Source organism: Marmota flaviventris, chromosome 7 (genome assembly GCF_047511675.1).
Source record: "Marmota flaviventris isolate mMarFla1 chromosome 7, mMarFla1.hap1, whole genome shotgun sequence".
NCBI lineage: Eukaryota > Metazoa > Chordata > Mammalia > Rodentia > Sciuridae > Marmota > Marmota flaviventris.
In genome coordinates this window covers 144,576,901-144,600,207 of record NC_092504.1, presented here as the reverse complement: position 1 = coordinate 144,600,207, position 23,307 = coordinate 144,576,901, and the positions used below count along the sequence as shown (strand labels likewise).

General features: G+C 56.3%; 1 protein-coding gene across 4 annotated transcripts in view; it reads right to left on the bottom strand.

Moving 5' to 3' along the window:
* The window catches only part of Pde5a (phosphodiesterase 5A), a 92,377-nt gene that overhangs the window by 50,035 nt on the left and 19,035 nt on the right, over positions 1-23,307 (bottom strand). For all 4 annotated transcript variants that reach the window (XM_027952323.2, XM_071614759.1, XM_071614757.1 and 1 more), the window contains exons 3-7: positions 21,114-21,203; positions 7,889-7,960; positions 6,380-6,469; positions 5,005-5,142; positions 2,354-2,418 (exon numbers count right to left, since the gene is read on the bottom strand). In XM_027952323.2, the coding sequence (XP_027808124.2) occupies positions 2,354-2,418; positions 5,005-5,142; positions 6,380-6,469; positions 7,889-7,960; positions 21,114-21,203 (455 nt within the window). The remainder of the gene's footprint in view (positions 1-2,353; positions 2,419-5,004; positions 5,143-6,379; positions 6,470-7,888; positions 7,961-21,113; positions 21,204-23,307) is intronic.

Here is a 23,307-nt window from a genome sequence, read left to right as displayed (position 1 = left end):
AATGCACCAGCAGAGGGTGCTGTGACCCCGAATCACTGGGCTCAGCCATCAGGGGATGCACAGGAAAGTCAAACCGCCAAGAGATGAAGTGAGTCACAGAGGTAGGCGCTGCTACACAGAGGTGTAGGGGCAGACGAGGATGATTCGTGACTCTACACCTTTAAGAAGCATCATCCTAGCTCTTCTCTTATTCTCCTACGGAGATAAAGGTGAGGAGACAGATCTAGACGCACAGACCTTTACTTACATAAGTGACTCAGCTCACTCCAGTGGAAAAGCAAAACACAGACACATCAGGGGTCTTACAGGCAACTTGCTAAACTATCACCAGAGATGCGACAGCACATCAGCGCTCTGCGAGGGTGGCGAGCTCCCTGACAGTGGCAGTGTGCAGACCAAGGCTGCTGCACACCAGGACGTGCACGCCACACGCGCAGCTCCAAACACGCAACACACGCCGACACAGGGCGCGGGAAGGACAGGGCCCGGGTGGACATAGGTGTCACTCACTGCCAGCAGGACAGAGGGCAGCGAGGGCCAGCCCTCATGTGAGTTATGACCTCATGGGTCTAAGCCCCAGGGCACTAGCAAGGTCTCTGGGAGAGGCCAGGCTGACCGCCTGACCTCCCCACCACGGTCAGGCTGGGTAAGGTGCACCTTCAGTATCAGTGAGCTGCCGTGGCTTCTGAGTCACCTCAGCCACGAGCAGCCCCAGATCCTTTAAAGGGAGGGAAGATCTTTCATCCTGCCAAGCTGCTACAGTGACCGCTGGCCTGAGGGGTCTCACCTAAACACACCCTCGTAGCCAGCCTCAGCTCCCTTCACTGGGCTGTTTCTGCACCTGGCCAGGGAGGCTGGGGGGAGGACGGTGGGCGGAACGGCAGGTGCAGGCCGAGCTCCCAGGCTGGCGGCACCAGGAGGCGGAGCACACCAGGCTGCAGGCCGGTGGTCATCGTGTCCGTGCAGCTGGGAACTCGACATCTGCTTTGTAGGGTCTAGAGATGACTTCTGTTTTACATGGCTTTTCACTTTTTATTAAAACATTTTCTTCCAGATCTTCTGGATGAACTATTTTTAAATGGATGTAAGAGTCAAAGAAACCCAAAGGTAAACTGAGCTCCCCGCGGGGTCTCCGGCTCTTCATCTCCAGCCACCGCGCTCCGTCTACACCGTATGGGAGCTGCACTGACTCACTTGGCCACTCTCATGCACTTACTTCTCTGCACTTGGCTCAGCCATTTCGAGTGAGCTGCGGACCCCAGGACACTGCCCCTGGACCCTGCAGCATGAGTCTCCGGAGCGGGGGACGTCCTCCCCAGTGATGGGGACAGGCTCCCTCGTCAGGATGCCCAGTGTCCACCCAGCGTCTGGATCTCCACCTGTGTGTGTGAGGGGCTCTTTTGATCACGGCCTGGTTCTGAACTGGGACCCCCGCAGAGTTCCAGTCCTGCCTGGGCTCTGGGCTCTGAGCACAGCACCTTCCTCCCACCGTGTCGGGGGATGGCACTTGTCTGGCAGAGGGTACGCAGCCGGGTGTGCAGGGAGGTCCTTTCAGAGCCATGAGCCGAGGAGCTCAGCACTGACGCTGACTAGAGGCCACCCCACCCGCCACGTGGACAAGTCTGGGAAAGGCTGGAACCTTGACGTCCCAGGGAGGCACAGCAGCCTCTGCTTCCACGCGAGGCCTTGAGATAGGACAAGGGCCACGGGGGAAAGGGGTCTTCAGCAGTGGAGAGGGAGCGAGGTGGGGAGTGGCACGGGGCTCCCCACGGCTTCTGCAGACTGGCATTCCTGAGGGTCTTCTCACCTGCGAGGACATGCCAGCTCAGCTGAGGGTGACAAAAGGACTGAGTGAGAGCTCTGGCCCTCTACCCTGAATGTGTCGCAGATTCTTCAGGAGGGACAGTGGCACCCATCCTCCATCCCATGAAGACCTTACGCTGCTCAAACAAGTCACCAGCCAAGACCCCAACGCAGGTTTGAAAACACCGCAAAACACGGAAAAGAGCTGGAGGGCCCTGGAGATCTGGTCTGTCCAGGCCCCGGCTCCTTCTGCTGCTAGAGCAAATTGGAGCAGGAACCTACGAAGTCCCCAGAGAGGGGCGAACAGGCTCGTGAGCAAAGGTGCTCAAGACGCAGTACTCCTGGGTCCTCCTGAGCTCGTGCACAGTCACTCCACACCCAGTCCCACACCGGTCACCCCGGTCACTGTGACACGGTGCACAGACAGGCCGGTGCAGTGGAAAGCCTGGGGCTCCATCCCCACAACACCGTGGGGAAAACGGCCCCGGGGAGCGTGCCGAGCCAAGCTGGCGTGAGACCCCGTGAGAAGGACAGATGGTCAGGCACTCACCTTGTCAAGGTGTCCGCGGAGCCTGCCTCTTCACACTCCATGTGAAACACGCTAGAAAAGGAGTCCTGAAACAGAAGACGGGAGGCTGAGGCTTGGCGTCGGCAGAGCGCAACCCAGGCGCGGGCGGCTGCTCCTGTCCTGCTGCCCCAGCGAGGCCCGGCTCACGCGCAGGCTCTCGCGGCTGCTCCCCACGTCTCGTCTGGTTTTGACGGGCAAGAAGGCCCACCGCAGCCCGCGCTGGTCCACTGCTGTCCCACCAGGGAATCCTACCCGGATGCTGTTATCACCCACAGGCAACGTGCCTGTGGGTCACACGGTGATATTTTATCATCACTGAAGTAACACGAAGACTTGGGTGCCGTGAAAATCACCCTTGAAATCACACTTAAAAAGCAAGACGCCCATCTGCCCCGTGCTACAGTAGCACCTGAATAAAGAACTGGAAAGGACCATCAGAAGGGGGCGTGACCAAGGGCGTTTGGAGAGGCTTTGATTTTATTTTTGCTCATGTCGAAATATTTTAATGCACAGATAACTGCAATAGATATGAACCAACAAGGCACCTGATTCCCTTTGTAAATGTAGCAACGTAAGTTGTAAAAAAGTCAGCGAAACATATTCACGGCTTCTTGTCATCTGTAGTCCAAGGCACCGCTTTTCCAAATCAGCGTGTTACCAAGCAGGCTGCGACCCGGCAGAAGCTCGCACTGAATATCCATGAAAGTGATATTTAAGATGTTTAAAAATAAGTGCTTCATGTATAACTTTCAAAAATTAAATGCCAAAGAGCAGGCCGTGAAGGCTGAATCTGACATGGGCGTTAATGGATGCTGACCTGAACTTTAAGGCTGACAACTGTCTTGTGATCAGCTCTGCGTCAAGGGTTTCGTGACCAATTTAAAACGTGAAAGAGCACCTATGGACATGCGGACTATCTTTTTAGCACAGTGAATTTTCATTTGCTATCCTTTTGAATCAGCCGCTGTGACACACACACACACACACTCACACGCTCATACACACACACTCATACACACAGATGCACACGATGACGGGCCACACAGCCTTCCAGCTTGTTAAAGTGCCTGGTTGAATGCTTTTCTATCCTACTTTCCCGGTGCCACACGGACCCACGCGGACGCTCTTCCCAGTTCCACGGAACTGCGTGGTCTTAAAGGAAGAAGGACCACGTCGGAAAGAAACGTGCAGAGGCGATGGTTCCTGGGTCCAGGAGGCTCAGAGACCGCACAGAGCGCAACAGCGAGGGCCAGGACTCGACTCTCCTGCCAGACTCGGGCAGATGCCCGTCTGTGGGTGGCCAGCACTGGTGTGAGCACTCCCCTCTCCCTACACCCTGGGCTTGTCCTGTGCCTCCGCCAGCAACAGAAAACTGCGCTCTAGAGGGTAAAGTCGGCCTTAGGAGGTGGGCAGTGGTGGGTCGGGACGTTGGTGAAGGTGACAGCATCTGTGATTTCATCACCGTGAGTACCCCGCTGGGAGGAGGTGCCCAGCGTCACCCAGCCTGCAGAGGGCAAGTCAGACCTTGTCAGTACTGACAGGTGCCAGACTGGTCAGTGCCTGGAGTAACGGCCTCTCTGGGCGACACCTGTGGTTTGCAAGACCCTGTGGGAAAGGGAAGCTCTTCACCCAGCACTCAGAGCCAGGTCCACCTGCTTAGAGCAACAGGGCACCCCACCCTGCCGTGGAAATCTCACTCCGCAACGACTTCTTCCCATCCAGAGGTGTTCATCACCTCGCCACCTACACAGCGACCTCAACAGTGTGGCCATGGGCTACGCAGTGGACACCGTGTGGCCATCATCATGGTACCTACACAGTGACACAGTGTGGCCGTGGCCATGGTACCTACGCAGTGGACACAGTATAGCTGTGGCCATGGTACCTATGCAGTAGACACAGTGCACACAGTGTGGCCGTCGCCATGGTGCCTACGCAGTGGACACAGTGTGGCCATCATCATTGTGCCTATGCAGTGACACAGTGTGGCCGTGGCCATGGGCTACGCAGTGGACACAGGGTGGCCATCATCATTGTGCCTATGCAGTGACACAGTGTGGCTGTGGCCATGGGCTACGCAGTGGACACTGTGTGGCCATCATCATGGTACCTACACAGTGACACAGTGTGGCCGTGGCCATGGGCTACACAGTGGACACAGTGTGGCCATCATCATGGTACCTACACAGTGACACAGTGTGGCCGTGGCCATGGTACCTATGCAGTAGACACAGTGCACATAGTGTGGCCGTGGCCATGGTACCTACGCAGTGGACACAGTGTGGCCATCATCATTGTGCCTACGCAGTGGACACAGTGTGGCCATCATCATTGTGCCTACGCAGTGGACACAGGGTGGCCATCATCATTGTGCCTACGCAGTGGACACAGTGTGGCCATCATCACGGTGCCTATGGAATGGACCCAGTGTGGCCGTTGTCATGGTAACCGTGCCAGGCCACAGGGTAGCTGTCGCCATGGTTGAGTAGTGGTGGGATCGGGGGGTCTTGGAGAAGCCCTACACCCCACCCACCCCTCAGCTAGACAGGCACCTAGTGCCACAGGGACAGCTGTGTGGCTGGGCCAGTGATGGGGCCCTGTGCACACGCTCCCAGGGCCGTGGCTGTACTCACGGGGCAGTCTTCGTCCACTATGAAGATGGTGCAGCTTTGGACCTGCATGAAGGAGATGATGGTGGCCGCTATCTTCTTCAGAATCACCTCTAGTGACTGCTGCTCCTCAAAAATCAGGCTGGCCAGGTCCAGGAGCACCTAGATGGAGGGAAGTGCCGCCTGCAGGGGCTGCCCACGTCCTCACTGCCGCTGTCGGCTGACCGCCCCAGTGCTGCAGCAGCAGGCCTGTTCTGCCTGCTGGCCACACGCCCTGATGACCATCAGGAAGGCCACACAGAGGCTAGGCTGCAGGTGGGCAGCGTCTGGCTATCCTGATGACCCCTCCACTAGCGTGACAGGGACAAGCTTCCTACCCACAGGGTGCTCGCAGCAGTGAGCGGGCGCTGCTGTGGGGCTGAGCACTACAAGGTGTTCTGAAGAGCGTCCGGCAGGCGGCACACAGGGATCACTGCCCGCCACACCCAGATCAACCTTCACCACACGCCAGTCTTCAGAGAGCTCGACTCTGCACGAAGCCAGCGTAAGAGCCCCTGTGCCTTCCTGGGACTGTCTTCTCTGAAGCCAGTTTGCTGGAGAAGACCCGCCCTGGCTGAGGCCTAAGGGTTCAGGGTCAGGCGACAGGAGCCGAGTCCACAGCAGCACATGGAATGTGTGTGGAGGGGAGAGCCCGAAGAGGGGAACGCAGACCAGCAGGAAGGAAACATGCCCGTCATGTTCAGACGGCAGAGAGGGCACGGAACGTCCACAGCAGGCAAGAGCAGGCACAGGGAGGGCCCCATGTTCTCTGGTGTCCACTCACACCCACAGAGGCAGCGGGCACTGTGGGTGTCCCTCACCTGCGAGTCTCAGAACGCTCACCTCACTCGTACCATCTCTTAAGCACTTAATTGGGAATGTGCTGGAACAATACAATCAGGGATCTAGAAACCAGGGCACTAACCAGAGGGCCAGAGCAGGTTCCGTGGGACATGTGCCTCGTGGTTGCAGGACAATACGCGAGTTGTCAATGTGGTGATAATGAAGACAGTCCAGAAGAAGCAGGCAGAGGAGTGGGGTGGGGGGGGAGGCTGGGGGGACGGCGGGTGCTGGGTGCAGGTCTCATGGCGCCCAGAACCCAGGGACGGCAGGAACTAACGCGTTACTCAACAGCGCCTGGGCAGCAGCTGGACACCCACATGCAATGGGCAGGGTGAGGGCCACGTGAGCCTGCGCTCTCAGGTCAGCAGACTTCCACAGAGGTGGGGCGACCGAGCAGGGAGACAGGAATCGGTAACAGCTTCCAGAACCCAAGTGCCTCTGAACGTCTGACCTAGTGCCCTGCACCTGAGCCAAGCCAGGACTCTCCCGCGGGGACACGGACTCCCGCAGCGCTCACCTGGTTCCTCCTGTTCTCCAGGAGCGAAGTCTCGTAGAGCTGGGCATTGTGAAGCACGATGCCGCAGAACGCCAGGTAGGCAGCAAAGTCCTGCAAAACAGCAGCCGAACCGTCAAGGGGCAGTGCCCAGACCACTGGCCCCCAGGTCCACGGTAAGCGAGAGCCACGAGCCCAGGTGCAGGTGGCACTGATGCCAACCAAGTGGGCCAGTGTGTTCTCAGTCTCCTGGGCACAGTAGGTCTGGGCCGGCAAGAGGAAGGGGAGAGGGGCTGGGAGGGGGCTTCTTCCCATGAGACCGCCATCTGCTCTGCAGAATCTGCAGTGGCCTCCATACGATGCTGAGACTCAGGCCTCGGCTGAGACTACATGGAGCCTGCCAAGGGCTACTGCCGCCAGCACAGGCACATCTGCCATCAGGACAAGGACAGCAGCAGCGATGCAGCCACACAGTGCATCAAGGTGCAAGTAACACTTCCAATGTGCTCTTTAAACACGGACCCTCACAGCACCCTGAACACCCCCTCCTGGGGTTATGTGCTACAGTCACGTTAATTATCAGTCCAAGCACATCTTGAGATCGCATGCTTTATCCCACAACCATGAATAGATTTTGCCAAGATGTGATAGAGCCTAAAACTGCAAATTCATTCAAGAGGGCTTCACCTTAAAGGGCTATAAACACAATAATGGAATAAAGAGCCAACCCAGAACCATGCTTTCCCACCAAATATCCGCAGTTGTCCCTGGCAGCACAGGAGGCTAGATAGGTATTCAAAGGTACTTGCTGTGCTAAAGCATAAGGACAAACAGGTGCCACACAGCCTAAGCCTGGGTCAAAGTATCTCCTGTCTTGTCTGAATGTCTGTCCAGCTCCTATGAATTTTCAGAGGAGCAATGTAAATACAATGGTCCTGGGGGAGGGGGCGCTGGCGATGGACGGTACAGAGGTAGGTATTCACCAGGAGGAACGGCACGCCTCCCGCAGGATGAAGTTAAGAATGGGTTCAAGGACGTGCTGGAGGGGACAGATGCCACTATGGCCTGGGGAACGGGGCCTTCAGAGTCATAAGAGACGGGCATGAAGTAGCAGCTAGCCTGTTCCACGCACCCTGGATCTGCACCCGGGCACCAGCAGTCTGTGGGCCAAGCCTGTAAAGCAATGGTGCACCAGAGAGCAGCTCCCACTTGTGCCAACCTGGAGGCTGAGCCTGGGTGGCCCTGGACTTTCACTCAGGACAAGCCTCTGCAGCAGACAGCAAAGGCGAGCCAGGCCACGAGGACACCGTGAGCCAGGCCATCAGGGCCCACGTGCACAGCCGAGGGCAGGGGGCAGCTGCAATTCCAGACTGAGCAGCTCCACGCTCCCAGGTAGCACCCACACTGCACACTGCACAGGGCAAAGATGCCTTTCAACGCTCAGGGTGCTGCAAAGCGCCATCAAGGACCCCCAGTGGTTGCTCTGGGTCGGCATGCAGTACTGGGCCTCTGGCGGCAGCACGGCTACAGTACCTTCTCGTCCTTCTCCGTGAAGGTCCCGCCACTAGCCGATTTCTTGTTGATGGCCTGGGCCACACCGACGACCTGGTGGTGTAAGCACAGAAAGAGACACGTGTTTTCCTTGGCTGAGATCACCACCAAGAATCCCCCCGAGTGAATGTGTGGAAAGGACAGGGTCGCAGACCTGTGCAGAACCTCAGCCCCGGAGCAAGCCTGTGCCCGGAGCAAGCCCTGTGCCCCGGCAGCCTGCCTATTTCTGGTCGACCTGATGCTGCCGGCTTCTTGGGCCAAACCCAGCGGGACCCTGGTCCCCCCTGCAGTCTGGATGAACTAAGTGGCGGAGACAGTTTATGTGAATGTGCTCCACAACCATCTCTACATTTCAAATAAATAAAGTGAATGTTTTATGCTGCTTTTAAATATTTCAGAAGGGCAAAATGCTCTTTTACTAAAAATGAAACAGTCCTGAGTGGCCAATCACAGAAGAAATGTGGGAGGGTCTCCAGGACACAAAGACGTCCTGATGCAGGGGCGAGGTTCAGCTGCTTTGGAAACTTCAACCCTGGAAAACCATTTGACCTTCAACAGACTTATTTTTGGGCTACTGGAATACGAAAACAGGAATTAAAAGTCGAGCCTTATTTCAAACAGATCAGAAGGCACCCAGAGGGCGAAGGGTACCTTAGGAGACAACTAACCTACCCGAGATGGGCCTGAGACCCCAGCAAGAGGTGTGCGTGGGAGGGCCTGCCCAGCTCACTCCTCGGCAGCTTTGATAAATGACCTGACCTCCCCGTGAGGGCAGGGAAGCACACACGCTCCTCCACGTGGTTGTCTGACCCTGACACCCTTATTCCCGCTCTCCTCCTCATAATAAAGGATATCAACATTTTAAAGGTGGAACACCTCTTCGTCCTGACTCACCACCCTGGGTCAGCTCGCTCACCTCTGTCCCCTCAGCTCCTAAGTCAGCCAGCTCTATGGCTGCTCACTTGAAGCCGACTCGCCAGGACTGTCAGGGCCGCTGGGTTCACACACAGCAGAGGGGCAAGGCCGCATTCGTGTGTGTGAGGTTCCCGGGCCTTGGATGACTGGTCCTTTCAAGTGTTCTTTCCTTTTGTGTATCAGCGGCTGCCCTGAAGGGGCTCAGGACCCAGCGTGGCGGGACATGACCCCACAGCACTGCAGCACAGACCGGCGACCGTCACGACCCGGGCTCTCAGCCCGCGGGAGTGAGTGCTAGGGCCGTGTGGCAAGGGGCACAGGCTGGGAGTCTGCTGGGAGGAAAGGCCAGCTGTTTGGGATGACCAGGCCATCCCCAACACCTCCACGTCTTAGAGGAAAAGACAGGCGCAGCTGACAGCGTTTTCTCTGAAATCAAGACTGTGGAAGGACGTTACTGTCAGAGCCGCAGGCCCTGAGACAGAGGTCAAAGTGGGCCACCAGTGGCATCCTGGACCTTGTCAGAGGCTGAGCGCTGGGTGACTGTCGGGTCGATGGGATGAGGAGACACGGGGACAAGAGGGTGTGAGACATTTTATGTGTGGCTCAGAGAGCGAGGGTCGTGCCGGGAAAGCAGAGCTGAAATGCAGGCTGAGCCCACGGGGTCCCAGCATGTCCCATGTCGCTGAGCAGGCAGTGCAGGGTCCCCAGGGCCCTCCCTGAGGAAAACCACATCCCGGTTCCCCTGAGGTCTAACCTGTGGTCCTCTGCTCAGGAGTGTTCACGAGGCAAGTGTCAGTAACTGTGGGCTCCAGGGATAGTCCCAAGGCCACCTGCAGAGTGCCACTGTGCTCCCTCTCAGCTACAGGTCGCAGCTGGGTCTCTCACTGCTAGAGTCTCCGTCGATTCCTTCTTCACACCTGCCTGTCCCTTCCTCTGCCTGTTACACCGGTGCCCGTCCTGCTCGCTCTCTCTGAAGGCACCGATTTGACTGTACGCTCCTCAGCAGGCGGCTTTCCATGGGGCCTCAGGGTCCACAAGGGGCCAGTGTCCCTGCGCTGGTGGGCGGGACTCCCTCCGGCTGTGTGTGGCCTGGTCCTGCTGCTCCAGGGGTGGTGCAGTGTCTGGCAGCTCACAGCTCTGCTCTCGTGGCTGTCCCCCGCTCTCCACCTCCCACCCGGGCAAGCCCCAGCCTGTGAGTGCAGGTCCCTGGCCACCCGGCCCGCGCCCCGCAGCCCACCTGTCTCTGGTCCCCTGCTCCTCTCGCCTGGGAGTCCCCTCCTGGTTCCGGGCACCTGGTTTCTCCCTGCCGCAGCTTGTTTGTAGACTTTCAAGTTTGTTTCAGGGGACTCTATTTCCCACTTGTCTGCAGAATGGAAGGTGGTCTGCCATCTACCAGTCTTCATCTGCCCAGTGGGCCGTGGGCTGTCTCGGCCCCGGGAATGGGCTCCAGGCCGCCCCGTAAAGCGGCCCGGTACTGACAGCCTCCCCTTGCCGAGTCACCGCAGAGGCCGTGAGTGCCCACAGAGGACGCCAGGCGTGTCTGCTGGCTGCACTGCCCAGGGACCAGGGACCAGGAAGCCTCATGCGTTTGTGTGCACACGACTTTCCCCACGACTCCGATCTGCAGTTGGCTGAATCCACGATGCAGAGTCAGCCAGGGAGGGCCAACTTCACTTACATTCTTCCCCTCCAACATTAAATAAAATACTTACCATTAGGTGATTTTATGGAATGAGGACTCCCAACAACGACTTTTTCATAGTTCTAGTAACCAGCTATTTCTCCACTATTAATTTTATACCTTAGGTATTAAATGCTAATTTATTTAATGGATAACTAATTGAATGTAACTTCTGTATTTAATCCCTATATTTCTAATTTCTATATTCTAAACATAGTATATAATTTCTATATTTAAAAATGAGGCAATGGCACACGCTTGTGATCTCAGAAGTTCAGGAGGCTGAGGCAGGAGGATCTCAAGTTCAAAGCCAGCCTCAATAACTTAGGGAGGCCCTAAGCAACTCAGTGAGACTCTGTCTCTAAATAAAATACAAAAAGGGCTGGGGGTGTGGCTCAGTGGTCAAGTGCCCCTGGGTTCAATCCCCAGGGCCCTCCCACCAAAACAAGGGACAGAGAGTCTCTCACAAGAGACTCCTTGACCAGAAAACGTACCTACTATGTGCCCTGCCTCCATTTACACATGAAGACGTCTTAAATCTACACTGGCATGAAGAGCAGGCCTGGGGTACAAGAAGCTGCCTGGTGCTTCTGAGTCTCCAGATGGTCAGAGGACAGCAGCTGGCTCCTCAGACTTCCAGGGACTGGAGCAAGCCAGGCCCTGCCCTCCTGGTCCCCTCTTTGGTAGCCATCGGGACAAATCAGTGTGTTCCCCCCCACCCCAATCACAAGCTTTTAAATGTCACTTTTCAAGGAAGCTTTTCAAGTAAGTAGGTGTTAGTGAGCACCCTTCCTCCAAGGTCACAGGGAGCAACCCCCTCCAAGGTCACTGGTAACAACCTCTCCTCCAAGGTCACAGAGAGCAACCCCTTCCTCCAAGGTCACGGGGAGCAATCCCTCCTCCAAGGTCACTGGTAACAACCTCTCCTCCAAGGTCACTGGTAACAACCTCTCCTCCAAGGTCACAGGGAGCAACTCCCCTCCAAGGTCCCTGGTAACCTTTCCTTCAAGGTCACAGGGAGCAACCCCCTCCTCTTGGACCCCCCTCCTTCAACCCACAGGCACGGAGGCCACAAGACAACCTCTACACTTCCCTGACCCCACTGCTGGGGATGCTCAGCATGGAGACCAAGGCAAGGGGCCCGAGGAAGACAGCCTGCCAGCCCAGCTCTCCTGGCTGCGGGACGCTCCACGGACCCGGCTAACCTCCGTGGACCCGACTAACCTCCGTGGACCCGGCTAACCTCCGTGGACCCGACTAACCTCCGTGGACCCGTCTAACCTCCGTGGACCCGTCTAACCTCCGTGGACCCGTCTAACCTCCATGGACCCGGCTAACCTCCGTGGACCCGGCTAACCTCCGTGGACCCGACTAACCTCCGTGGACCGGACTAACCTCCGTGGACCCGACTAACCTCCGTGGACCGGACTAACCTCCCAACACCCTCCTTGCTGGACAGCGGGACGTAAGGCCTCCTGGGGGCAGCAGCACCTCGCCAGGTGCTCTTTCGGCTCTTCCTGGACGCACTCTTCCACTCGCCTTAAGGGTCCACTCCACTATCACAGGCCTGACACAGAGCAGTCTCTGTTCTGGGCAAGGAACAGAGAGACAAGGCAGGTGAAAAGTCCTGTCCCCAAGGAGCTGGCCTTCCAGAGCTCTAGACAGGGTGGACGGGAGTCCCACCCCGCCCCACTCCTCCCTCACAGACACACAGCTGAAGAGGGCTGCTGTCAGCCTGACAGTCACGGGGACCGAGGTCCACTCCCAGGTCGACACATCACAGAGGCCACGGTTCAGTCACAGGCTGATGGGGTCACACAGACCTGAGGTCCACTCCCAGGCTGATGGGGTCACAGAGGCCACAGTTCAGTCACAGGCTGATGGGGTCACACAGACCCGAGGTCCACTCACAGGCTGATGGGGGTCACACAGACCTGAGGTCCACTCCCAGGCTGATGGGGTCACACAGACCTGAGGTCCACTCCCAGGCTGATGGGGTCACACAGACCTGAGGTCCACTCCCAGGCTGATGGGGTCACACAGACCTGAGGTCCACTCCCAGGCTGATGGGGTCACAGAGGCCATGGTCCACTCCCAGGCCGACACATCACAGAGGCCATGGTCCACTCCCAGGCTGATGGGGTCACAGAGGCCATGGTCCACTCACAGGCTGATGGGGTCACACAGACCTGAGGTCCACTCCCAGGCTGATGGGGTCACAGAGGCCATGGTCCACTCCCAGGCTGATGGGGTCACAGAGACCCGAGGTCCACTCCCAGGCTGATGGGGTCGCACAGACTTGAGGTCCACTCACAGGCTGATGGGGTCACACAGACCTGAGGTCCACTCCCAGGCTGATGGGGTCACACAGACCTGAGGTCCACTCCCAGGCTGATGGGGTCACACAGACCTGAGGTCCACTCCCAGGCTGATGGGGTCACAGAGGCCATGGTCCACTCACAGGCTGGTGGGGTCACACAGACCTGAGGTCCACTCCCAGGCTGATGGGGTCACACAGACCCGAGGTCCACTCACAGGCTGATGGGGTCACACAGACCTGAGGTCCACTCCCAGGCTGATGGGGTCACAGAGGCCATGGTCCACTCACAGGCTGATGGGGTCACAGAGGCCATGGTCCACTCCCAGGCTGATGGGGTCACAGAGGCCTGAGGTCCACTCCCAGGCTGATGGGGTCACACAGACCTGAGGTCCACTCCCAGGCTGATGGGGTCACAGAGGCCATGGTCCACTCCCAGGCTGATGGGGTCACACAGACCCGAGGTCCACTCCCAGGCTGATGGGGTCACAGAGACCTGAGGTCCACTCACAGGCTGATGGGGTCACACAGACCCGAGGTCCACTCCCAGGCTGATGGGGTCACACAGACCTGAGGTCCACTCCCAGGCTGGTGGGGTCACAGAGGCCATGGTCCACTCCCAGGCTGATGGGGTCACACAGACCCGAGGTCCACTCCCAGGCTGATGGGGTCACACAGACCTGAGGTCCACTCATAGGCTGATGGGGTCACACAGACCCGAGGTCCACTCCCAGGCTGATGGGGTCACACAGACCTGAGGTCCACTCCCAGGCTGATGGGGTCACAGAGGCCATGGTCCACTCATGAGCTGACAGGGTCTCGGGGGCCAGAGGTCCATCCCTCACAGGTTCTCAGGGCCACAGAGGCCGGAGGTTCCGAGTGCCTACCCAGGCTCAGTTGGGGTCCCCTGCGTATGCTTATCTGGTCAGCAGTCCTTTTGTGAAAAGAGAGGAACAGCTTCTCACGGTGACTTTAGGGAACAAAGGCAGAGTGGCTGCTGAGACCCACTTGGACTACAAGCCTGTGACAGGCTCCAGAGCCAGGAGTGATGTGGGAACAGGGAAGCAGGCCTGCGGCCAGGCTTGGGTGACAAGGACGTCTGAAGGCAGGCCACCTTTGGGATCCCACAGCTCAGCAGGGGCCGCTGAGTTGGGGTGGCGTTCTGCGCTGGAGGCTGGCACTCTCTGGCTGATTGCTGCCGTGCTCAGGAACGCTGGCCGTGGGGCGAGGAACCAAGGCCCCTGCCCACAAGTGGACCTGGAGCCCAGTGAGCAGCCCGCCAGGAACCCAGCAGAGCCACCCCCTCACTGGGTCAGGCCAGCACCCCTGGGCCACAGGCCGGCAGGATGACAGACAGACCCTGGGCTCGCAAGGTGGCAAGAGAGAACCAATAGGGGCCCATGCCTGTCAAGTAGTCTGTCACCGTCACAGAGACCTGGAATTCTAAATCCGGGTCACTTTCACTTTACTTCAGCTCTTGTGAACTGGTGCAAAAAGCAATATTCAAAAGTGTCAAAAGAGGACCATCTCTTGCTCTTTAAATTCAACCTGAATTATTAAATTTTCACTCTATGGTAAATGGAAGCAAGTAGCAATTTTTAGATGAGGGCTCACTATTACTTTTTATATAATATAGATATCTTAACATTTGTTGGATTTAACTGGGGGAGGGAGGAGCAGAAGGAAGGGGAGATACTAGATAATGAAACTGACCAAATCATACTGCTATGTTGTTTGCATACAAGAATACGTAACAATGAATCCCACCATTATACAAAATGGTACACGCCTGTAATTCCAGCAGCTCAGAGCTGACGCACGAGAATAGCAAGTTCAAAGCCCACCTCAGCAAAAACGAGGCACTAAGCAACTCAGTGAGACTCTGTCTCTAAATAAAATACAAAATAGGGCTGGGGATGTGGCTCAGTGGCCAAGTGCTCCTGAGTTCAATCCCTGGTATCCCCCTTCAGCCCCCAGAAAAGAAAAAAAGTTTTTGGACTTAAAAATAAAGGAATGTAAATTATTTAATATAGATTGGTGAATACAGATGTTTGCACATGTATCTATTAAGAGTAGCAATGTAACCGACAAACTCCTTAACCAGTTAAGAATGCAGGGAAACACAGAAATTATTTAATAGGCAAAGTCCATCCAAGGATCTAATTACGTAGTGCTGGGTCAGACATCACACAAAGATGTGATTCATGCATATCTGCAACTGGTTCTACATCTCCAACGTTCACATTCAGAGACTGCGTGAAGCTCCTCAGAGTTAAACGTGTAAATGATGTGTTAAGTCCACGCTTCGGTGCATCCCCTCAAGCTAATGCTCAGCCTGAATGGCCTCCTTTGAAGCACAACGAAGACACACCTTCTGTTGGTAAGCAGCACTTGGTGTGGACCAAGGTTTCTCTGGCGCAGAGGCCACCCTGATTTAACCTCTAGTCCCAGGCTGACGTTCACTCCGGCTGCTGGACCCGGGTCAGACGGAGGCACTTGGCCCGACTGTGCCAGGCCCACGGACTCCCAAGGAAGAGAGAGTGGTCGCGTCCTCCTGTGAGACAGGCTTATGGATGGTGTGAAGGGCAGTGGGGAGGGACGAGGGCCCCACTGGTCACCACACCAGACCAAGAAAATGGACGCCGTGGGGGCCCTTCTGCTATCTCCACAACAAAGCCACGGCAAGCACACTGCTGGGGACCAACAGAACAAAGGGACAACTCCAGGTCTTTAAGGCTGAAACAGATCAACCGTCAGCAGACTCTGCTTGCTTTTGCAGTGTTTCCCTGTGTTGGAAGCAGAGTGAAGGGTCGTGCAGGAAGCCGTGAGTTCACTCTCACGGGGTTCTCTCATCAAAGCCAGGCAGCCCCAGGGACAGTGGGCAGAACTGGGGGCCTAGCCTCCCCGACGCTGCCCCAGGGAGCAAGCACTGTGCTGGGCTCTGAGCTCCCAGACCTCCCTTCCACCCTGGGAGCTGCACACTGGACCTGACCGACACTCCTCCTGCCCCTCATCTAGATACTGCATTTCTGGTGAACAAGATCCATCTCTTCAAATCAAAAAAATTTAAAAGCAAGTATGTTCTTTGCTTCATTAAAAACATTTGTCTTTTCTGCCCAGACTAGTACTCTACATGTTTCAGTGATTCAACGATTTCTTGTTCAAAATAAGATACTTTCGGGAAAATAAGTGAGACTATTATAAAATAAGTAGATACAATCACCAAGCTTAAATCCTAGAAAATACTGCTTTGTACACTGTTGGAGTGACAGGTCTCATATGCATGCCTTACTTGTGATTTTTGGCAGACATAAAATGGCTTTGATTCATCAAAGTTTTTATCTCGTATAAATCTCATAAAAAATAGCTGATATTCTTGCATCTTTTCAGATTTTTTTAAAAGAAGATATAAATAGCTTGATATTTAGCTAGAATGCTGGGTGGTCACACTGCCAAGAACTCATAAATCCTCCACTGTAACTGCCATGTTAGATTCACATCAAAGAATCTCACTATGATAACCCAAGACCAAGATGATAGCACAGAAATGAGGGCTGCAGGGAGCTCCATCCCAAACTGGACTCTACTTCCTAATCGAGTTGATTCGCACGTCCCTGCACCTCCCAGCCCTCGCCCAGCAGAAGCAACAGCCACTGAAGTGGGCAGGAAACAGTGGCCATCGTCCATGGCAGAAGCTTTTGAAAGACCTGTCCATGTGAGGACCTGGGAGTCCACCGGCCTGCATCAGCATTTCCCAGGCGTGCAGTGAGCGAGCTCCCTCAAGTCCAGCCCCCTCACCTGTCCAGGAACACGACGACACCCCCAGGGCGTTATGAAGACCAGAGGACCCACTGCCAGGCCGAGGGCAGCTCTGCAGGGCCTGCTGGACAATACCGCTGGTCCCCGCAAACAGCACTGTTCCCAGGAGCCCGTGAGCTCCACGGCTCTCATGCACAGCCGGGCCGTGCGGTCCTGTCCCTCGACGATCCTCCTTTTGGGGTTCAGTCACTTCCTGCAGCGGTGGCTCTCCAACCTCCCTCCTCAGGATTCTGGGGTGCTGCGGGTACTTCCCGCTTTGCCCCCTGTTCTCTTAGAGGGGGGGCGAGGGAAGACGCAGAAGCCATCTGCCCTCTGCACTTGGTTCCAAAACTCACTGTCACAGAAGTTGAGGAAGAGACCCTGCTGCAACTGCCACTCGCAGTACTGACCACTGGTGACTCGCTGAAACACCTAACTAGCTGAGGCTCCTCTCAGCAGGGGCAGACAGAGTCGGGCTCCAGGGACGCCCGCAGGTCTTCCTGAGCTCCCCGCCAGGGTGCACTGGGGCCCTCGGAACCTGCTCCTCCCACAGCTTCCAGGCCGGTCCCTGCACCTCGGGCGGCCAGTGCCACCAACAGGCACACCAGGGTGCTTCTAAGCCGTCGACCACTAGTGACTCAACACCGCAGCTCTTTCTTGGTCCCCTGGTAAGTAGTGGGAAAGAAGAGGGTCAGGGGCTCTGCTGGTGACCCCGGGTCCCGGCTGGCTGGTTACGACTGAGGACTTGCCACGTGGCTGCTGGGCTCCCCCAGAAGCTGCCAGTTCTGGCTTCTTTTAAAACAGCAGGTGACGCTGATGCTCCATCACGGGTCTCCCAACACCCTCCAGGGTCCTCCTGTTTCCAGCTTCTGCAGCCAGGAGGCCACGCCCCAGGTTATGGGCTCCATTCTGGGAGTCACGAGGAAGCAGTGACTCCCGAGTCCTGGCCAGGCCTCTAAACTTGGATCTCAAGATCTCCACAAGAGAGGAGAGGTGGCCACACAGGCAGGCGGCCCTGCGGTCTGGAGTCACGCGGAGGCTGCCGCTGGCCCGTGACATTTATACCACCACCGCCACGCCTGCGCACGCCTAGCGCTTCTCTTTCTTCCTGTCCTCTGGAGACCGATTCTCTCTGGACGTAATTTCAGCTGGGCCACACAAGTCTGGAAAGAGGAGAGGTGGGGAGGGGAGGCTGCCCGCAGTGCAGAGCCAGTGGGAACCCCCTGAGTGACATCGCCAAGCCCCCGGGGAGGGCGCCAAGCGCTCCATCCCACGAATGGCTGGTGTGAGTGGACGGTCCAGAAACCAGTCGTCACAGCAACGAGGCCAGGGCAGGAGACACGGGGGCCGGCACCAGGGACAGGCTCAGGGCCCTGCAGGCTCTCGGGGAGGGCCCCGGCCACAGGACCTGCCGCTGACCCCAGCTTCATCAGACCTGCAAGCCAGCAGTGCAGTCACACATTCTGTGATCAAATCTAAGTCACAGGCCACCAGAATGGCTACTGCCACAGGCCCCCAAGCACACGCTACCAAGGTGAGGAGCACTGGGTACTGGGGATGGCCACACGGAGGTGTGGCGCATGTCATGAGGCTGACGCTCCTCTACCACGGGACCTGGCGCATCCCCTGCCGGACATGCTCCCACAAGAAACAGAGTCAAGTCCACAGGACGCGCTTCGCAGACACAGACAGCAGGTTCTCCAGAACTTAAAAAAATAGAAAAACACTCCACTGTCTACCAGCTCATGAGATGAGCAGGTCACGGTCCTTACCCACACCCCGGAGGAGCCAGCCGGCCACAGGAGGGTGCACTGCCGCCCTGCCACCCCAGGCAGGAATCTCCAGCCAGGAGGTGGACACGGAGGCCACGTGCCACATGGGCCCATGCTGTGGCACCCTAAAACCAGCAAACACAGCCCCAAAGCAGACCAGACACTGTGGTGGGGTGGGGGGCGAGGAGGCACAGCTCTGGGGTGACGGGGCAGTGGAACTCCATGTGGTGGGGTTTCCTGACCGTGTGCTCATCTGCCCAGTCTCACCAGCCACGCTTACAGTGGACGAGCGCCTTGCATGTGAGTCCTACCTGGACTCTGCAGGGCGTGGGGCTGTCAGCCGACCAAGTCGTCCTCACGGGCAGCTGGTGGGTAAAGAGAAGCCGGATCCTGAGGACAATTCTAAGCAAGGAGCTGCCTCACTTCACTCTAGTGACCCTGCTGACCCTTCTCCTGGGTTGCCTGGACCTACTGTGGAGAGACCATTCTTGCTACCTAGAAAGAGAAGTTCAGCCAGAGCGGGGTTTGGGCTGAATCCTTTCACCAGCACGAAGGAGTCTTGGGAGCCAAGATTTTGAAGCTAAAAGCTGAATGTGGTCTTCAAAAGTGTACAGAATCAGTCTGGCCCATACCAGGGCTGACAGACAGAATTCGAATAAACTCAGGTTCAGATGCCAACAAATAGCCTGTCGGCATGACTGCACCCCAGGTCCTGTGTGGCACATGTCCCCCCGCCCATCAGTACCACCGTCATGGGTCCAAGTAAGGCCCTTGGATTTTATTTATTCTCTCCCGGCTGACCTGATGAACCTCGCATGTGTGTCAAGGCTGCAGGTATTTTTAGGAACTTCTGCTGGACCTTCCTCTTAAGAAACTGTAGCTGAAGAAACATGCAGGTGCTGAAGATGTGGACTTCTGAGCAGCAACTGCCTCAGGACTTTATTAACCACAGGGCGACCACTGACCCAGGGCATCGCCACCTTGGTCCTCATTAGAAAAGAAGCTTGGGTTCCGCCCGGACCTCTGGAGCGCAGAGCCTGCACTGGGCAGGATGGATAGGCAATTCCTATGCCGTTGCAACTGCAGAAGCACCAATTCAGAAGACCGTGTGCTGGAGAAATTCCCAGGGCAGGGACACACGGGCTGTTCTGAGGGGAACGGGCTGCGGGAGTGAAACCCTCACAGGAACGTCTGGAGCGCACAGGCGCTGCCTAAAGCTGCCCACTGCCGCACAGCAGCAAAATGAACAGAAGTGAAGCGAGAGACTCCCGGGCCACGTCAGCACACCTGGTTCCAACTGGGCGGCAGGACAGAGACGCAGAACCCGAGCAGACTGACGAGGAGGGCAGCCGTGTGCGTCATGCATGTGATTCACCCGGCTGTGTCGGCTCCAGCTGGCCCTCCTGGCCTGGCCCACTGGGCCCTGACGCTCCTGCACCGCCCGCCCTCACTGGCATGCTCCCGTCCGACCCTGGTCTGGGCAAGACTGAGATTCAGAGTCTGAAGCACACCTCCTAGCAAACGTGCGTTGCTTTTGCACCTACAGGAGTCAAAGCCCTGCGGTCAGAGGGTGGCCAGTGGGACGGCACTTCCAAGGACGGTGTGGGCCCAGCCTGGGAAGCTACGGTGCCGGGAGCCCCAGGAAGCACGGCACGGGGGAGGGCTCCAGGGGGCAGCCTGCTGCGCACTCGGCCCTGGCTCTAGCACTGCCTGGGCTTCAAGGGGACTCCAGCGTCCAGACCCTGGCCGAGAGACTCGAGTTAACTGGTGTCACAGGGAACTTTACACGTCAGCCTGCTGGGTCCAGGGCCACCGGGACGGCTGGCCAACATTCCTTCTGTGTGTGTTGGTGACAGGTTTTCAGAGGGAAGAGCGCATGAGTCAGGGTCTGCCTAGAGAAGACCCTCCCACCCGCGAGGGCAGGCACCTCCCATCCACCTAGCGCCCCAGGGAAGAAGAGCAGAGGGAGGTCCTGCCACGGGACTCACAGACTCTAGGGACAGGGACGGCACTCACCAGCAGCCTCCCTCCTCAGGGCCGAGCATGCTGGCCGAGCACACTGCCCACTGCTGGGTGTCCAGCCCAAAGACGGAGGACCCTGGGCGTCCCGGCCGACCACGGGACAACCCCTGACAAGTCCCCCATCCATCTAGACACTGCAGACGCAGCCCGGACCGACAGAGTGAGCCCCCGTGCGGCAGAGCGGGAACACACAGCCGAGGACTCAGCTTATCTGAGGCTCTGTCCACTGTCTTTTCAAGTAAATATAAAATGATGCCGTCTCTCAGAATCGGCAGACTGACACGATTCACACTGAAATCTACACAACTGGAATTAGCTACGCTGGCTATTTTTTCAAAATCTCAATTTGAATCCAAAGGTCGACTGATGATCCTTAGAGCTGAATGATCATTCACGATGAAAACTCATTCCAGTCACGGCTTGGTCACTCTTCTAAGGCAGAATAGGTGCCCGGAGAGGGCAGGCAGGAAACAGCACGAATGACATTTGTTCTAGTCAAAGGCCACAGTGAAGCTGTCAGGATTCGTCCTGGCAACCGAGGGCTCGGTGGGGACACCAAGCTGAACACCGAGCAGGACTTCGGGCGCCTGCACATGTCACTGTCGTATTGTTTCACTCATATGCAAAGTAAAAAATATGTATATTTATATTCAAAGAGAAAAGTATTCTCAAATGACCTTTAAAAATGAAAAATTGCCTTACCTCCTCCCTGTGATTCTTAATTGGCATGCAGAGAATACTTTGTGTCCTGTAGCCTGTGATTTGGTCGACTTCTGCATTGAACCGGGGATCCTAGGGAGGAAAAAGAAATTCAATTTGATGACTGATCTGTACAAAGACTGATGGGATTTTTCTAATTTATTAGATCAGAGAATCTAACCTTCGACTTAGCTGGCCGAACTGAGTAAAAATGTCACGACGTGGCAGGCAGTCAGTCACGTGAACACTGCCATTCTTTGACAAAGACGAATCCAAGATTTTTTTTTTAGCAACTAGTGTTTATGAGAAACCAACAACGACCAAACAAAAAACAAAACAAAACAAAAAAACCAAACCGAGACTTTTAAAAAGAAAGGAAATTAAAAATACTATTTAGAGAATCTCACATTCAGGAAAAAACTGGTGGCTGTCACCTCTGTGACACAATCTGCCGGTCCCTGCTGTCTCGCGGCCTGGTTTTGCTGTGCCATCCAGAGAGCACAGCTCTGGAACGCCCCTGGGACCGGCGGCCTCAGAGCCTGCACCGACCTCCCCTGCGGAGGCCACTCCCCCGCTTGCCTTCGGGGCCTCTACCCCAAGGGCTCATGAGAATCTAACTTTCTGTGTGTGCAAAAGGGTGCATGGATGGACTTGTACGACTCCTCTGGCTCTCTTTCCCTTTCTACAAAGCACGAGGTGCACATCTAAGAACCACAGAGGACCTTCGTGGGGGTGTGGAAGTGCTGAATGTGGTTACGGATGGAGACTCGAGGGCAATGTCTCCACTAGGCTTTAGAGTAGGAAGACCTAAAATTAGGCTGCAGACTCCAGGAGGGATTCACTATCAAATGACTCTGCCGCTATCCAGTGTGATCAGGAAGGAAACCCACAGACACCGGGCTTGGGTGAGACCAGAAGGAAGCAGACGTGCAGACCCTCCGAGGGCCCCGCTCCCTCCGCACAGCCCTGGAAGGGCTCCCGATCTCTGCACCTGGAATTCCCTCCCTGGAACGTGGCGGGCCCACCTGGGAAAACCTCACCCTTTGAAGGTCACATCTGTGTATTAATCTGAAGTCAGGCACAGACAGAGCTGTGGTGGGTAGGCCACTGCATGAGCGTGCGCCAAATGGGGTCAGAAATGAGGCCAGTTCTCCTCCGAGAGGCCACACTTGGCTTTAAAGATGATTTCAAAAGAAAAGTTATAAAATGACAGAATACTATAAACACTTACTTCATTTTTGCTTTTTTCCCCAAACATGCTCAAGATTATATTAACTAAGATACACAAAAGCCTTAGCTAAATATTTCCTAAAAATAGTTCCTATTTATCTTTAGATCTTTAGGTATCTTTCAACTGCAAGGGAAAGGAGAGGAGACAGGATCCCGAGACGGACGAATCACAGAAGTGAGGAGCGAGTGACGAGGAGCAAGTCATTCTACAAACTTACAAATAAGAAGGATAAAAATGCACCTTCTGTAGCTAATTTTAAACAAACATTAGGATTGTGAGACCAATTTACGAAGCAGAGGACTTGACCAGTGGAGGCCGTGGACTGTGAAATCAGGAGGACGGCGTGGCTTCTTGGTGTCACGGTGACGTTCACCTCAGTGGCAATCCTGGAGGCTGCCCTTCAAGGAGGAGGGTGGGATAAACACACCCCTCAAATGCATTCTACCTGAAGGTCCAGATTCCTGGTACTGCAAGGAAAAGTGTCCTTCACCAATGAGGTCAGCACAGAGGGACCCACACAGAGGAGCGCTCACTCCTCCAGGCCAGGAAACAAAGGAAAAATGGAACTCTGCTACCCTGAGATGACAGCGGCTGCCAGCTGTGAGAGCACGCTGTGGGGAGACCCCCGCTGGGTGTCCCCCTCAGCAGGCTGCACACTCACAGGTACTGGACGTGCCCTCCCGAGAAGACCACCACCATCCCAGATGAAGCTGCAGCCGAGGCAGAGGGAGACACGTGCCCACCTCACAGCAATAAGCTTTGTGCCCGGGACGCTCCTGCCTTGGAGAAGCAGGTGCTGCCCACGGAGAAGACCTGAGAGACCTCCAACCTCCGTGGCTGGGCCTTGTAAACTAAAGAGAGATGCTGAGTTGAGGGCGAAGCAGGAGTGAGCAAGGGTGGCAGAAGCAGGAGTGGCCAGTCCCCTTGGACACGCAAGGGCCAAGCACTGAGAGGACAAGCAACGTG